Raw genomic sequence first — 15,945 nt, 5'->3', positions numbered from 1 at the left:
ACAAGTTTGGCCTACCCTTTGGCTCATGTTCATGTCTATCAAAATTCCTTGAAGAAGCCAGCCCTTTAATGTTAAACTAGGATGTCTGTTTCAGAGTGCTAACTAGAACAGTCTGGTAGGAGAACATTCTGTGAGATTCCAGAAGAGCCTGAGTCTGTCTCTAGAGGTTATGAGTCAGTTTTCTCCTTGCTCTCATAATTGGCCTCATGCAGGAAGTGCACCCTGGAGTATTCTTGAGCTCTGCACAACTGAGTTAGGGCATGTTCCCACACTTGGATCCCAGACCTGAAAGGTTTTCTAGCAAGTGGGATTTTTCACTTCTTGCCAAGCCATTATGATAAGAATAATGTAGTGATGTACAGCATGGCGCCAGGAGTCGGAGTCTCTGGAACTGGACTGCCAGCCTTTTTTCTGACAATCTGTGGGACTTCTTCCCAAAGAGATTCGCCCAATTATTACATGTTCAACAACCACAAAGAATTTTGAGGGGCAAAAGTCAGCATTATAGGTTGGATATAATAGGGAAAAAAAAAAAAAAAGGGAACTTGCAGAGGGCTGGAGCTTTCCTTTGTGTTGATCAGGAAGTCTTGGCCATAATGGAATGGCCTTGATGGGAACTGAGGAGCCACCCCAAATTATGAGGGCAAATGGGTGGGTGTTTTCATCTTTTGGACGTCTGCAGGCACAGGAAACCTAAGGTCTTGGTGCTTTTTTAAAATTATCTGTGTAGGTGCTGGGTCCACGTACTTTCTAAACCTCAATCTGAGAAGTTTTTGCCCGTTTCTGCTTCATGTTGGACTCGGTGCAGCTCTTCAGCCCCCATGTTGACCGAGGACGTTTCCAAGTTCCCTCTTGTCGCACACAGTTGACCTGCAAATCAGCAACAGATTTCTTGTTCTTGGGACAGGGAGGAAGTTAATTAACAGAAGTTGCCTCTGTTAGGATAAGACAGTTCACCAGTAAAGGAAGTTCTCGGGCGGAGCCTTTGGTGCCTGCCCCGAGTCAGGTGTGGACAGTGGAGCCTTGGGGTCTGCAGGCTGTTAGAATCAGTGCCTCTCTTTTGGAGAGCGTGTCTTACTTATTAGCACATGCTGCCCCTCTGGCTTTGGGGAACACAGGTCTGTTCTCTGACACTTACATCCTAAAAGCCACGGCCAGACGGTTCCTTTTCTGCTTTTTCTTTAAACAAGAACTAGAAAAAGATTTCCTCCCTGAGCTGGCTGTGGCTTATGACATACTAGCATTTATTCTGCCAAGTAGGGGAGTTGGTGGCTTTGTCTGGAGACTTTTATGAGATGAGCTCTTTGACTTCTCCTAGGGACCTCCCTCCGTCTTTCATCTCTTAAACGCTCTGGTTTGCCTGTAAGTCCTGATTTATGCCTGCCGTCTTGCAGTTAGTATTAACACTGCCCTCTCTCACTTTCAGAAGCACTCCAGTTTGGATGATGAATTATATGGTTACTTTACCTATTTGTCGGACGAAGCCAGGGTTTCTCAAACTTGGCACCATTGACGGTTTGGGGCTGGATATCCATTCTCTGTTTTTGGGGGGTGGGGGCGGGGGGGGTTTGTCCCGAGCATTATGGGATGCTTCACAGCATCCGGGCCTCTACGCACTCGATGCCAGCAGCACCCTCCCTCTGCAATTGTGACAACCAAAAAGGCCCCTAGACATTGCTACCAAATGTTCCCTGGGGGGCAAAATTGCCCCCACTGCAGAACCACTGGACTAAGCATTGCAGATTGGTTTTATTCTAAGTGTCAGCTCCCATCAATCAGTAGTGCCTTGCCTAACCCTGTGTTGACAAAGGATCTGGGACTCAGTGCCAAGGAATGCTGGGATAGATTAGTGCTGTCTGCCGTGGGCACAGGTTGGGGCATGGCAGCATATGGTAGCCTGGATTAGGCCACGGAGGTAGTAGATTGGAAAGTGCCAGAATACTCAGAGGTTGAGTACATTACTCTGGCACTGGAGGCGATGGCAGTCCAGGTGGAGAGACAGACATGTTTGTACACAGGGCTCTGTGGCCAAAGCTGTATAACAGGACAAGTTGCCACCTACACCTGGTGCCAGCGTGACTGCGGCAGGTGTCGGCTGTCTTGGGAATTCAGAGGAAGGTGTGGCCGCCGAGGCCTGGGGTGGTCAGAATGGCACCGTGGAGGTTGGCTCCTGTGGAAGGGCTGGCAGGTATATGTCAATAAATGGTTGCAGCACAGCCCAGACGTACCCGGCTCAGTTTTGTTTGTTTTAATCCTCAGCCTTGGGTTTAATTAAAGTTGCGGTGACCTGGTAGGTTCACCCTCCCAACCCTGGCTTTCCCGTTCGGTTAATTTGTTGTCCTGGGCATTACTGGGCCTTCCTACCTTGTGGTTGAACCGTTCCTCAGGATTCTGTAAAGCGCGGAAGGCTTTGAACGGTCTGAGGCCGGGAAGATGCGAGAGAGCATAGGGCAGACGTCCGCCCTGCGGGGACAGGGTAGCAAGGGCTGCCCGGGGAATTCGGGAGAAGCAGCACGTGGTCTGTCAGACGCACGGCTGGGTGGGGAAAGGGCGCTTCTGGCTTCCACCCTCAGTGGGAAAGAGTGTGTGTGTTCTCACAGGAGGACTGGCCAGCCGAAGAATTTGAGCTCAGTTATCTCCCCAGGAACAGTAGAAAAAAGACCCTCTTCTTTGTTAATTAGTTAGAATGCCAGGTTTGGTTCACTTTCGGTGACTTTATGGTATTTTAATGAGCTCCCAGCATTTCTGGGGGAGTGGCAGCAGGGTTTGCTCTCATTCCAGACCTAAACTAATCCAAGAACTATTTAACCCTTCGCTCTGCACTAATCCCACCTCTGCTTCTCAGCGGAAGCTGCCCCAGGAGTGTTTGGTCACCAAGGGCCCGGTGAGTATCCACATGCCTCTTGGTGCTTGACTAACCTTTTTGGGTAAACAAGGAAGGGCAGAATTTGAGCGTTCTCTTCACATCTGAGGACGATCCTCCTGCATCGTAAAGGTAAAGGGACAGGCCCAGAAACATTAACTAACTTTGCCCAAAGGCCCCCAGAGAGCCAGCCCCAGAAACCAGGTCTCCCGACTCCCGCCCTGGTGCCCAGCCTCCAGGGGCGCCGTTGGTCCTCCTTCCCCCTGGCTGGTGTTTGGAGGGATGCTCCCGTCCGGCTGGCTGGTTAGGGCCGGAGGGGCCCTCCTGCCCCTCTCTCGGCGTTCTCCCCGCCCTGCCGCCTGTTGCCCCCGTGAAGCTGTCTGCCCTCCAAGGTCTTTCTGAGGAAAAGCTCCGTGCTGGGGAGGGGCTAGGAAGTGCTTCGACGGACCAGTAAACCATGACTTTGAGCAGATTCACCAGGACAGGCCGCCGAGGAAGCCGCAGATGTGATGATTCCACTTAAGCAGGAATGTGCCGGCCAGGAGGCTCAGGCCCTGCCAGGGGGCCCTGCCAGCCGGCGGCACACAAAGGCCCCGCTGTCTGAGGGAGGCCTGGAGGCAGCAGCTCACCCCGAGGGCTGCGCTCTGTCACCCCTGCCACACGGTTACCCCTGCCGGCCGCCCATGCTGGACGCAGCCCCTCTGGGGCCTGCTGGGGGCGGGGGCGGCCTGAGAGGCAGGCAGGTACACTGCAGCAGGAGAATGGGGGTCCAGCACCTGGGGGCCCACCTGTCTCGGGGGCCGCCTTGACAAATGACACAGCGCGTCTGGAGTAGGTCACCAGAAGGAGTCTGCCGGGTCTCTCTCGGCCTTAGCTTAATGGAGAAGCTTGCCTTGTGACCAAGAAGCGTGCAGAATAGAGAGCGCAGGGTTCAGACTAGTCGGCGTCTGGCTCTGTCACGTCCTGACCGACTGGGGTCCACTCTGGGCCTTCATTTTCTCATCTGCCTCTTGGCCGGATAAACGTACTTGGCAGGGTTACTGTCAGGATCAAACAAGGGGCCGTGTGTACGGTTCCTGGCCTGTGACAGGTGCCCATTAGAAGGTAGCAGTGGGACCTGGAGATGCGGTGTCTTGACTGAACAGTCCCTGCCTTCCGCGAGACCTGCACACGGCACATCCCGTCCGTCCACGCTCCCATTTGCGTGATGAAAGTGATAACCAGGTGCTTCCTCAGGTGGCTTCTTTTTTTTTTTTTTTTTTAATATTTGGGAATTTCTTTTTTTTTTTTTTTAATTTTATTTATTTATTTATTTATTTATGGCTGTGTTGGGTCTTCGTTTCTGTGCGAGGGCTTTCTGTAGTTGTGGCAAGTGGGGGCCACTCTTCATTGCGGTGCGTGGGCCTTTCACTATCGCGGCCTCTCCTGTTGCTGAGCACAGGCTCCAGACGCGCAGGCTCAGTAATTGTGGCTCACGGGCCTAGTTGCTCCGCGGCATGTGGGATCTTCCCAGACCAGGGCTTGAACCCGTGTCCCCTGCACTGGCAGGCAGATTCTCAACCACTGCGCCACCAGGAAAGCCCCCTCAGGTGGCTTCTTAATCTCCTCGGTGAGCATCCTCCCCGAGGCCAGGCTCTGGGTACCAGCACGTACAGGAAGTGGCTTGTTGTAGCTGATTCCCTGCAGTGACCGTGTGATACACAGGTGTGCGCGGCAGACGCAGCCTCTAGCTTGTCTGACGTGGTCCACGGGCCTCAGCTGGCAGCACGAGGCCTTGGGGTCGACGTGGCCTCGGGGGTCTTCAGGAGAACGCCGTGCACGCGAGAGACGGTTCCTCCGTGGCACTGGAGTCGTCCTCTGTTGACGTGCTGGTGGGCTACCAGAGGGGCGTCATGACAGGCAGCCCTGGGCCCCCTGCCCCAACACCGAAGCCCGGACAAGGAGGCTGCTTGGTTAGGCCCCCCCCAGAAGGAAAGTCGGCCCACGGAAAGAGGCTACTTAATTGTGGTCACGCCTGTCAGTCTCATTTCTGTATAATGGTCTTTCTAGAAGAGGAATCTGTGGTTAATGGGTCCTCTTCAAGGATTCAGCTTTCGGCTTGCTTTTTTGTTTTGTTTTTAATCCAACCCAACAGGGCGGCTCTGCTTTGCTCTGGGCCGCCTGAAGTGGGAGAGGAGAAAGAAGTGACCTCTCGGAACCTGAAACTTTGGGGGTGGTCGAGAACTTGGGCCCATGTCTCTGTTACTGTAACCCCCCCTCCCCCCAACAAACAAACAAACAACAAAAACTCACCTGCATAGTCTCTAATGGCTAAGCTGCTTTTTGCTTTTAACTTCCCTGGCCGAGTTCCTCTCTCACTGCTTGCTGAACGCTGCCTAGCAGCTCGTTTTTCCTGTTTTCTCAAGTTCTGGCCCTGAGACCCCAGGAGAGCGTGTCCTGGTATGTCAGGGCTGAACATTGGTGCATTTGGAGAAGAGGGTTGCTTTCTTCCCCTGCCTGATTTCTGGAATTAAGCTATCAGAGGAGAACAAAGTAAATTCCCTAAAACTAAAGAGATAAGAGAGCTGAGAGTCTGCAGGCCTAAAAGTCAGGATAACATAAGTGGCTTCTGTAAAATCCCTTTAGTCTTGACCAAGGCTAATGGCCCAGTGTCGACCTTTGTAATAAATTCTGTTCTTCTGGCAAAACAGTGCTGACTGGGGCTCGGGGTGCCATTCCAGCTGGGCTTCCTGACTCTTGTCGAAGAGCTGGTCTCTCCAACACGAGCTGGACCTCAAACACAGTAGGGCAGAGCTCTAAGCTGAAAGCCAAGGACAGAAGCCCTGTTCCAGGAGCAAAATCTGGCCCAACAGTTACCAGCCCATCTTTTATTTCAGTTGAGTGCCCTTCTCAAGGCGACCGGAGCCACTGGCTTCTGCAGGGAGCATCTTCAAGTGCCACTGTGGTTCGTCTCCTAGCATTTGTGTTCCTGGTTCTCCAGGTTTGGCCGAACCTGGGAATGGGACATTCACAAAGCCTGCTGTCCTCCTTGGAGGGCTGTTTGTGCTCCGACTTGGAGCCAAGTTTGTCCTGAGCTTTGCCTGGCAGTGTCCATCTCATTTCCTGCTTGTGTCCCTTTGTTCTTCCTTCCTGTCCTCCCCCGAGAGCCCAGCCCTCTGCAGAGCTGTGACCTGTGGCTTAGTGCTCTCTGTACCGGACTCAGCCAGGGCCTCCTCCTGCCTGTCTTTTCTTTTCCCCAAGGGATTGTTTCAGAGCAGGGCAGAACTGGCCTCCGGGGTTGTCAGGTCCCCCCCCCCCCACCACCACCCTGGTGTCCTCTTGGCCTTTGCAGTGGGCCGTCTACACTCACACGTGGCTTTTGAATCTCCCTCCATCCTGGCAGGCTCATGAGCAACCTCGGCAGCAACCCCACACGGAGAAGTTCTCACTTCCGGCCCTGCCCGCAGGAAGGTGGATAAACAACCAGCAGTGCTTTTGGCGGGTTTGCCTGTGCGCTGGGAGCCCACCTGTGTGAGCCGCCGGATGCATTTTGGCCAAGAGAGGGTTTGTCGGGGGCCTCGCTCGCCCCCGAACAGAATGAAAGAGCAGTCCCTCGGGCTTCTTCCTAATTGTCAGGGGTGCTGGTGGGAGAGGGCTGCCCGATCTCTGTCTCCTGTACCTGGGGTTCAAACCCCGACCCTACCCGGGGGAGCACGTGGGTGGAGGCAGTGGTCGGGGCCAGCTGGCTTCCGGCCTGGAAGCTGCTGATCGAGCGTCTGCTTGGTCTGGGCCCACCCTTGTACCTGGCGAGAACATTGGTGGTGACCACGCCTTGTGCTTGGGAGCCGCTGGCAGGCTTTCCTCCTTGCTGGCTGACTGCGGTGCAGGCAGACAGGCAGGCTGCCAGGGCTCCGCGACACAAGGCCTCTGAGGCGTGGCACCGACCCGCGGCCTCTGCTAGCGGGAAGCATTATTTTGCACCTGCTTTTCCTCACCTCTCTGTTTGCTTCCCAAGCGCTTGTAACCCAAGCTCGCGAGTTGGGCTGGCTTTGGAGAAAGCGGCAGACAGCTTGTGAGGCCAGTGTGACACATCGTGAGTGGGGATGGCGCGTTCTGCGCAGCACTGAGGCGGGGCTGCTGGTGGCACACAGAGGGCCCTGCCCTGTGGGAGCAAAGTGGGGAACTAGGCAGGCATCTGGAGGCCTGGGTTCTTGGCCCAGCTTACGTGACTTTGACCAAGTCATTGGGTTTCTCGGGACTTGGTGTCCTGACCTCTAGATGCAGGTGATTGGACTGCGTGCTCTCTAGAGCCTTCCCAGCCTCCAGGGTCTGAGCTCAAACCCACAGGTCTCTCCACGTTTTACACCTGGTGAAGTGCTTTGCATTTTGGCCCATTGGGACCAAAATGCTGCCCCGGAGTTTGCCCCAGCAGCCCATCCCAGGTGACGCGGAGCAGGGGTCCCACAGGGGTCTGCTGTGCGGTTTTCGCAAGACAACCCCCTTGGTGGTAGACAGTCTGAGGCCCGCTGGCCATGGGTCGTGCCGTCTCTCACCCCACGCAGGCGTGTTGTCCAACCTGTAGCTGCCCTTGCATTCGTTTTTGCTTGGCCCATATGCACGGCTGTCAGTTCTCGAGAAACCCGGCTGACCTGAAGACAGGTCCCGCGGGCAGGACCCTCTTCCAGGTGCCCCCAGAGAGCAGCCCCGCCGCAGCTCGGCAGGCGTTATCTTAGCGAGCGCTCCAGTGAGTCAGCCCTGGGCAGCCGCTGTTGGTGAACCGGGCCCCTTCCCTTCCTCCTGTACTTCCTGTCGGGGCTGATGTCACATCGCGGCTGAGCAAGCCTCGTGGCCTTTTATGGACAAGAATCGGCAGCTCCTCTCACAGAGGAAGTGAGCCAGAAGGCCCCTCGTGTAAGCCTGTACCTGGGCCGAAGTACCTGCAGTCAGGGCTCCCCTCCGCCCACCTGCGCCGGGGCCTTCCGAGCTGGCTGGAAACACCTGTCTGTTTGGACATCGGAATCGGCTCCAAAAGGCCTCAGGGCTTTTGGGGTTCAAAATAAAATCAGGGGAGGGAATGGCCTCATCACCGAACATGTAACTTAAAACCTTCCTCGCTGTCGTGTTCCGAGGAGGCTGCGCAGTGGGGAGAGCTGGGAGGTGCAAAGGGCTGGGGTCGTTAAGGACAGTTTCCAAGCGCCTGCCCTGTGCCTCGCTCGTGCTTCAGGCACCCGCATCATTCAGTCCTTGGAGCGGCCCTGCCCTCTGATTCCCCAGAGGCCAAGGGGCCAGGCATCCCGAGGGGCCGTGAAGGGCGAGGCTTGTGCCCCGGGCTCTAGGGCGCGCAGCCACTGGCTTTCTTCTCTCCGCCGCTGCTCCAGACACATGGACCGGTGGTTGTAAAGTGTGCTCGCAGGAGCCCCATCTCCACTGCCCAAGCAACTCTGGTTTTTATCTCCTGCTGTTCATATTAGGGACTCAGGAAGATTTTTTTCCTGAGGAAAGGCTGCTGCTGCTTTTAGAAGAGTTGAAAAGCACTGAAGAGATTCGTTTTCTGTCTCTACCCCATCCCCGTCAAGTCAGGACCAGGGCAGGAGGGGTTCAGGGGCCCAAGTCAGGCTAATGTCTTCATTCTGCGGGGAGCCTGTTTCCCAGAACAGGGTCGTCTTTGGTGGGCGCACTCCCCTGGTTCTGGGCTGTCGGGTTCCTGTCTGTCTGTCTGTCTCCTCTGTTGTGGAGGAAGGAAGGGTGTTTTCAAATAAGCCTTCAGTCCACGTAGACCCAAATAAGGACTTGAGCAAACAATGGAGTGGTCTGGACCCTCGAGGGTCCGTGTTCTGAGAGCTGACCATGTGGGGAGTGAGTATTAAGGAGGGTCCCGGCCGGAATGCACCGGGGCTCTGGCAGAGTAAACTGAGCCAGGCGGAGAGCCGGCTGGCTGCTGAGAATTCCCTCCACCCCCTACCCAGAAGAGATACTTCTGTGCTCAGGAACCGAGCAGAAGTGTGGTGAGACAGGCTTGGGCAGACCAGGGACAGTGCCTGCCTCACCTACCTCCTAAGAGATTACAGACCCAAACCCACTGTAAAAACTGCGAAGACCGACGCTGGGGGCCACAGTGTCATTCATGGTGGGCAGGTGGATTTGGGGGCACCCACTGGTGGGGGCAGAGTTGAGGAAATCAGAAAGGCCTCCCATCACTTTTCCTCTGTGAAAGCATTTGCCCAAATGAATGTTCTGGTAAAGCAAATTAAGGTTTCTTTAAAGTGTAAAATGCAAGGATTGGAGGGTTTCCTTTTACGCTGTGTTGACAGTGGTCACTTGGCTTCAGGAATTGGAGGTGGAAGGTCAGAGGGGAGGGAGAGCTGGAGATGGTGGGGTGGATGGAGGTTACATGAGGAGTTTGGGTCTGAAATTGGGATTTGAAGCGTGTGCAGGCCTGTGTGTATGTGCGTGTGTGTATGCGCATTCTGTATGCCGTGCACCTGTGTGTGCACCCACAGGCGTGTGTGTCTGTGTGTACATGTGCCTGTGTGCATACACACGTGTCTGTACACATGCCTAAGAACGCCTGTGTTCGTGTACGTGCACTGTGTGCACGCGTGTCCACGTCCCTGCGTGTGCGCGTGGGTCTGTGTGCGCATGTGTGCCTGTGTGTGTGTGCGCACACGCGTGTTTGGGGGCTCTGCTTCCTGTTGTTCAGCAGTTCAGCATCCGACTCCTCCTCACACAATCAGAGGAATTCCAGCCATCCCAGGGACCAGGCCTGGGCAGCCCTGGGAAAGTGGTTCTTTCTGGGAGGGATGGGAACGTTTCCTTTTATGGTAGTGGCAGCCGCTGCTGACAGCCCGCCCACCCATACAGGTACATTCTTGCCACTCTCACAGCGGGGACGGAACACGCCCGCCGCTGGGCCTCCGCCAAGATGCAGTGGGGGAGGTGCAGCCCCGTCGTAGCTGTGTTGGTTCCAGACTCATCAAGGTGGGGTGGGTGCTGGAAGCTGCCACGGCTTCCCCAGCGTTTAGCACCGCTCCCGCCCGCGCCTCCCCCCTGCCCCGCCCCCCGCCTTCCCTGCTGCCTTATCGATACCCGGCCAGGTCTATGAGACTCGGCCAGGTCTATCTCAGCCCCTGCTGTGCAGCCTCGCAGGGCCTGGTCCTGTGGGAAAATCGAGAGGGGGCAGCAAGGTCACCCTCTGGGTCTGCTCTGAGCCCTTGCCCGGTGCGGGGCAGGGTGTGGGCTGTGTCTGTGTGAGTGGCCGGGTTCCCTCCGCAACCCCCGCGCTGTTGATATTTCTAGGGGCTGGAGGGAGGGCAGGGACAGCTGCAGCTTGTGTTGGATGCGAGGTTTCTTTTTGCTTCTCCCTGGCCGGACTCCCTCTCTCCCTCCCGAGACAGGAGAAAGGTGGTCGTAAATGCCCACCCGCGCAGGCTGCTGGGATCAGCGTGCTGGAGGCTCCCCTCACGGAGGGGCAGGTGGCCTCGCTGCAAAGTGTCTCTACTGGTGCCGAACAGCTAAGTCCGTCTCCCGAGGCCATACACACAGGCAGCCCTGAGTCACCCTCCCGATGCCCTGCAGGTTCTTGGCTGGGCAGTTGAGCCGGTGTGGGTGTCCTTCCAGATCACCGACATCGGTGTCTATCCAGCACTGACACCACTGACAGCTACCAGAACCCTTGTTAGTTCTCAAACTAGTTCTCCCGCTGCCCTGACCAAGCCGTCGCCACCCATCACAGCGACTTCATGATGGGGAAGTGGGCAGACCGCAGCCACCTGTGGAGTTCATTCTGTTTACAGGGTTCCGGTCTGGGTCCTTTTCACGTTCTTTCTGTTTTTCAAACTAATCCTGCCAGGGAGTTAGTAGCATGTTTACTTTATGGATAAGGAAACCGAGACTCGGGAATTACAGGGCTCACTGCAGCCCAGTGTTGGTCAGTAGCCTGGACCTGGATTCAGGCTGATTTGACCTCCAGGAGGTGGGCATATCCCAGGCGATGGGATAAAATGAGTTTACATTTTCAGCTATTGCTTAAAATTGCACACTCGGTCCTGAGCCAGTTCAGCCCTAATATCTTACAGCATTTCTGAGAAACTTCGCTTTCAAAGCCTGGCATTACTGTTCCTCCTGCCTTCCAGGGGAGTGCATTGTTTACATCCGTATTTGCTGACCGGTTCACAGAGCTGGGAGAGTTGCTGAAAGTTCCTGACCCCCAGGCCTGGAGACCACAGGGCTCACAGAAACTGGTCAGAAGCTGATTCTGATGAGCTTCTGTTCTTTCCGAGCTGCCTCCAAACTCCCATTACTGAGAGTTTTCCCCGTGCCAGACCCCACACTGGTGCTTTCGTGTGTGTGACTTCCACGTTGTATACCATCATCCCCTGGGGCTCCAGGAAGGTTAGAGCTCTAAGACAGCATCTTAGCCCAGGGCTGTCCCACGGCAAAGCCAGCCTTGACCTCACCGCTCACCCCACGTCTTACCTGTGCCTCTTACCCGGATGGGGACAGTGTTTAAAACACCTGCCGCAGGCCTTGTTTCTAACAGCCTCAACCTCCAGTTAGAAACACGCGGGGCAGGAAAGTAGACTCCCGGGGAGCTTTCCAGAGGTTGGCTTTCTCGGAGGGGGAGCGACAGAAGTCTTTCAGTGTCATGGGGCCAGGTGGGTGGCCAGGGCAGGCAGTTTGAGCTCCCAGAGGAGGGAGCAGCTGCCCCATGTCGCTGCCACCCAGGAATGTCCCTCCTCCCCGTGACGGTGGCATGGAGGGCCAGTGTTCCAGGCTTCGCGCTCCTGGGAAGTGGGCAGGACGATGGACGGCTCTTCAGAAGCCGGAGCGGGAGGCTTTCATGTCTGCTGGAGGTTAACCTGATGTCTCTTTTGTTTCAGACCGAGAGGACCAGTCCATTTTGTGCACGTAAGTGATTCTGTCCAGGTGGCAGGGCCTGTGTCACCCTGATCTGTTCTCACTCTTGAAGACCCCTACCAAAACCTAGGTCGATGAGATCTATTCCCAATTCAAGCCCCTGCCGCTTCCCCAAGGGAGAGGCTTCATGTTTGCTCCTTAGTGGTCCTGCAGCATGGATGAGCTTGATTTCATGGCCAGAGATTTAATCTCCTTCCTCAAAGGAGGCGGTGGAGATGAGGGTGGCAGTGCAGAGAGGAACAGCAAGCGTCTTCTCAACAAGGCAGGGTTGGGAGCTGCTTGGGCCCCCAGGACACGTTCACTCTGGTGCTGAACCGTGGCTTTCTTTATCTGGGCTTCTCACCTCCATCCTCTGAACCTAACGAGGAGCTGATAAATAAACCCGTTGCCAAAGAAGTTAACGGTACGAAACATTCCTTTGAGTGAAGTTTCGAGGGAACATGTATAAATGCCTTTGACCCCTGAGTCAACAGCTGCCTAAAACTGACTCCTGAGACATTTGGAAGCAAAGGCTGCCAAGTGACCAGGGCAGGCAGCGGACAGAAGTTTACTCTGGTCAGGCCTGCGGAGGGCCATGGGAAATGGCCCGAGTGAGTATTTCAGAGCTTAGCATTTGTTTGCCTGTCCCCTTTCCTGCTACTGGCTGTTGGGTCCCTCACTGGCACCCCACAGAATGGGAGACAGTAGAGCTCGTAGTGGGAAAGGGGCAGACGCCGAGGATTTGGCCACCTCTCCCCTGAGAACTTGCTTGGCTCTTCCGGCAGGGGCGAGTCTGGAGCTGGCAAGACGGAGAACACCAAGAAAGTCATTCAGTACCTGGCTCATGTGGCGTCCTCACACAAGAGCAAGAAGGACCAGGTGAGTGCAGGCCTTCCTCCCCGAGGAAGAGAACTTAATGATTCGTGGTTTGGCTCAAAATGAGAGTGTTTGGGGGACTGAAGCAGAGGCCAGGCCTGCTTTCACTGAGGCTGGGAGTGGGTCTGGTGGTAGCCCGCCCGTTTCTCCCTTGACCTCCTAACTTTGAGTCGCTATGGAGACCGGAGACCGCCCGAGGTTCGCAGCTAATGCTGCGCGGCCCCCACCTCTGAGGTCGGAAGAGAGATTCCAAAACTTGGCCCTCAAGTTGATGGAGACGTGAAGGATCTCGGGCAGGCCTGCACTGGGACCCCTGCTTCTGTTCCCTGCTGTTGAAGTGCCTCTGGGTGGACAGCCCCCAGCGAAGAGAGAACGGGCAGCTGGAAAGACATCTCACTTCCCTTTTTTCCCCCTCTCCCTCTTGGTGGATTGTGGTCGAACCCAGCAGTGTCCTCGCTAGGTGAGCTGCACGTTTACTGCACGTTCTACACCAGGAATGCGTGTTCTGTCCATCGTGTGCCCTTGAATTACGATTTTTTTTTCTAAGCAGCTTTTCACCCCACACCATTGTCACTCTCTGCGTCTAGACCTCTTCTCGTAGCCTCGGCTCACTGACTGTCTTGGGAGGAGGGGCTGGGTTGTGACACACGGTGACCTCGCGTGCACTCTGAAATGACAGCTCCTGCAGAGTGGGGACAGGCCTCACCACCTAGCTGTTCTCAGACGCTCCGGTCAGGCCCAGAGTTCCCACGGGCACACGGCACGGAAGGCCCCGTGCAGAACCCTGACCGAGGCACAGCGGAGTGGTCATCTGCCCTCCCGGACCCTCACACGCTCAGTGTCCTGGACCAGATGGAGATGGGTGGCTCCCGCCTGCCACCACAGTACCAGCCCGAAGCAGTGCCGGGAAGGCCGCGCACAAGGCTTCCCCAGAGTGAGGTGTGATCAGTCTGAAGCATGCCTGTGTGGTGCGCTCTCTCTTTCTCTCAGGCATACACTCTTAAACTTCCCCATGAAATCTAAGTGCCAGTGGTGTCCCCTCAAGCCGTCAGGGGGAACTGTGCCATCTGGGTGCGCCCCCCCCCCCTTCCCGGGGCGCCGTGTGCAGCTTGTATAAGTAAGTAGCGGTGTGTGTCTCTTTGCATGCGAATCTGGGGTGTGTCCTGCAGAATGTCCTAACTAGCACAGTCTTCTGGAATCGAACCAAAAGTAACTTTTCATGTGTCCAACTTCGCAAGGCATTCTGAATCTTTCTCCAAGAGTTATATTTAGAAACGAATGAAGTTTTCTTTTGCTCCCTCTCTCTACCCACCTCCCTCCCACATTTTCCATTCTTTTTAGGGGACCTATTTTTAAAACAGGGCTGTGAGGTTAGGAGTTCTCTAGCTGTGGTTTTCCATCTTTGGATTTGCAGTAAAATCCATTTCCCAACTATTCATTGAATGCCTAGTATGTGCCTGGATCTCTGGAGGGTGGCCTTGGAGTCCCTGCCCTGCGGGATGGGAGGCGGTACCACAGTTAGAGAGCAGGAAGGGAGACCCACGCGCCTTCCGTCTGGGGCTGCTCCAGCTGCAGGGGGGAAGGCAGGCCCCCAGCACTCAGGACGGCAGGTGAGCGCTGTGACAGGTAGAGGCACGCCTGTCACGTCCCCTTTCTCAGGCCGCTCTGTGTGGCGGGCACCCTGTCCCCGGCTCCAAGTTCAACTCGAGTGATCGAATAGGCTGCCCCCGGCTTCCCGTGACCGCTCAGGCCCTCAGTTGTAAAGGCCATTGACCAATTTGGTTGATTTCCTTGCCTGAAGCTGTATAGTGATTTTCCACACACAGCTGGGCCACGAGACACTCTTGAACTTGGTTTGCGCCCTTGTGTTCTGGGCCTGTCACAGCATACTCTGGGGGAGTGCGCTACCCGCCGTGACCCAGGTGCTCATCCCAAGACCGCCCGTTGGGACACCCCAGACCTTACCTTGTGGGGGACCGGGCTTTGGCCAGACGGCAGGTTGGCAAAGCAGAGCTTGGTGGAGGGACTTTCCAGGTGGACTTCCAGAGGCTGAACAGTAGCCTTTCATGCTCTTCCTCTTCCTCCCTCTGTTTTCTGTGTACTAGTTAGAGCCCCGGGCAGAAACTCCACCCAGTGAAGTCCTTCAGAAACCGCGTGGGTAATTCCAAACCTCATGAGCATACACTGCCTACCTCGTAATTTCACAGTATGTGGATTTCATTGAAAACAAAGGTCTCTTCTGTGCCTTTATTGAAAAATAAAGGTCTCTTCTGTTCTCAATGAAGAGAAACCCGTAGGTTAGCCGCCGCTATTGTCAGCAGGGAGCTCGGCTTGGGAATCCGAGGTGGTTGCTCCTGGGTTGGCCTGGTGGTCCCACGTTCCACGGTAGCAGCCCGTGTCCCCAACAGAGGCCTTAGCTCTGCCTCCAGGCTGGCGGCAGGCTCTGGTAGGGGCCAAGCTTCCATCTGACTGCGGGAACGGGAGTGGCTCGGCCAGCTTGGCAGCCTGGCCTATGCTTTGAGAGGATGTTGTAGTGGGTGGGTGAGCAGAGCTCATCCAAATCTGGCTCCGTGGGCTGCCTTGGCCGCCTTCCCAGGTCCGCCTGAGCCTGGGGGATGGAGGCCCAGTGTCCTGTGAACCGCTGGTGCCAAGCACTCCTGTAGAGCCTGCCTGTGGCTTCACTGACCCTCCTCCACTTAATCTGTACGGTCCGAAAACAAGACTCCTCAGCCCTGGGAGGAGCCCTGACCGGGGATGGCTGTGGGAAGAGGAGTGTCTGCCGGGGCCCCTTCTGGTCTCTGGTGGGCTCGGCCCGACCCCAGGGCATCCTCGGTGCTCTGCGGACAGGTCTCGTCTGCGGCAGGTGTGCCTGGGAGGCTGTAGTTCACGGCTCTCCCGGGAGCCCCTGCTATTACCTGTTCTCCTCTTCATCACAAATTACAGGGCAGCCTTTACTTCCGGAAAGTCCTGGCTTGACTCCAGCCCTGCTGATAAATATAAAACCCCACCTGGCCCTTGCGTGATGTTTTCTCTCCCTAGAGGGTGCCCAGGTATTAAGGTGAACAAGAGCCGTATTTTCCTCAGGCAGTGTTAGTTATTATCTGGCCTGCTGGGAGGATGAAAGGCCTGCCCACCTGACAGGGTAGAGCCCCCAAGTGGGGCCGGGGGTGCAGGGGAGACAGGGCAGTGACTGACAGGTGTGAGGTAGAAGCCTTGAATTCGATGACCTGCTTTGCTGGTTGATGGCTGGATGACCTTGGGCAAATCATTCCCCCTCCCTCAACCTCTGTTTTCCCTTCTCTGAAATGGGGCTACTCTGTCTTTCCTACCCT

The 15,945-nt window shown here is 55.8% G+C and overlaps 1 protein-coding gene across 1 annotated transcript in view; it reads left to right on the top strand.

The window, feature by feature from the left end:
• MYH9 (myosin heavy chain 9) overlaps nt 1-15,945 on the top strand; it is a 91,429-nt gene that overhangs the window by 38,270 nt on the left and 37,214 nt on the right. Inside the window, exons 4-5 of the mRNA XM_068562103.1 lie at nt 11,722-11,749; nt 12,523-12,616. Of these exons, the coding sequence (XP_068418204.1) occupies nt 11,722-11,749; nt 12,523-12,616 (122 nt within the window). The remainder of the gene's footprint in view (nt 1-11,721; nt 11,750-12,522; nt 12,617-15,945) is intronic.

Source organism: Eschrichtius robustus, chromosome 13 (genome assembly GCF_028021215.1).
Source record: "Eschrichtius robustus isolate mEscRob2 chromosome 13, mEscRob2.pri, whole genome shotgun sequence".
NCBI lineage: Eukaryota > Metazoa > Chordata > Mammalia > Artiodactyla > Eschrichtiidae > Eschrichtius > Eschrichtius robustus.
The sequence above is the reverse complement of the archived record's forward strand: the minus strand, read 5'-3'. Positions and strand labels throughout refer to the sequence as shown.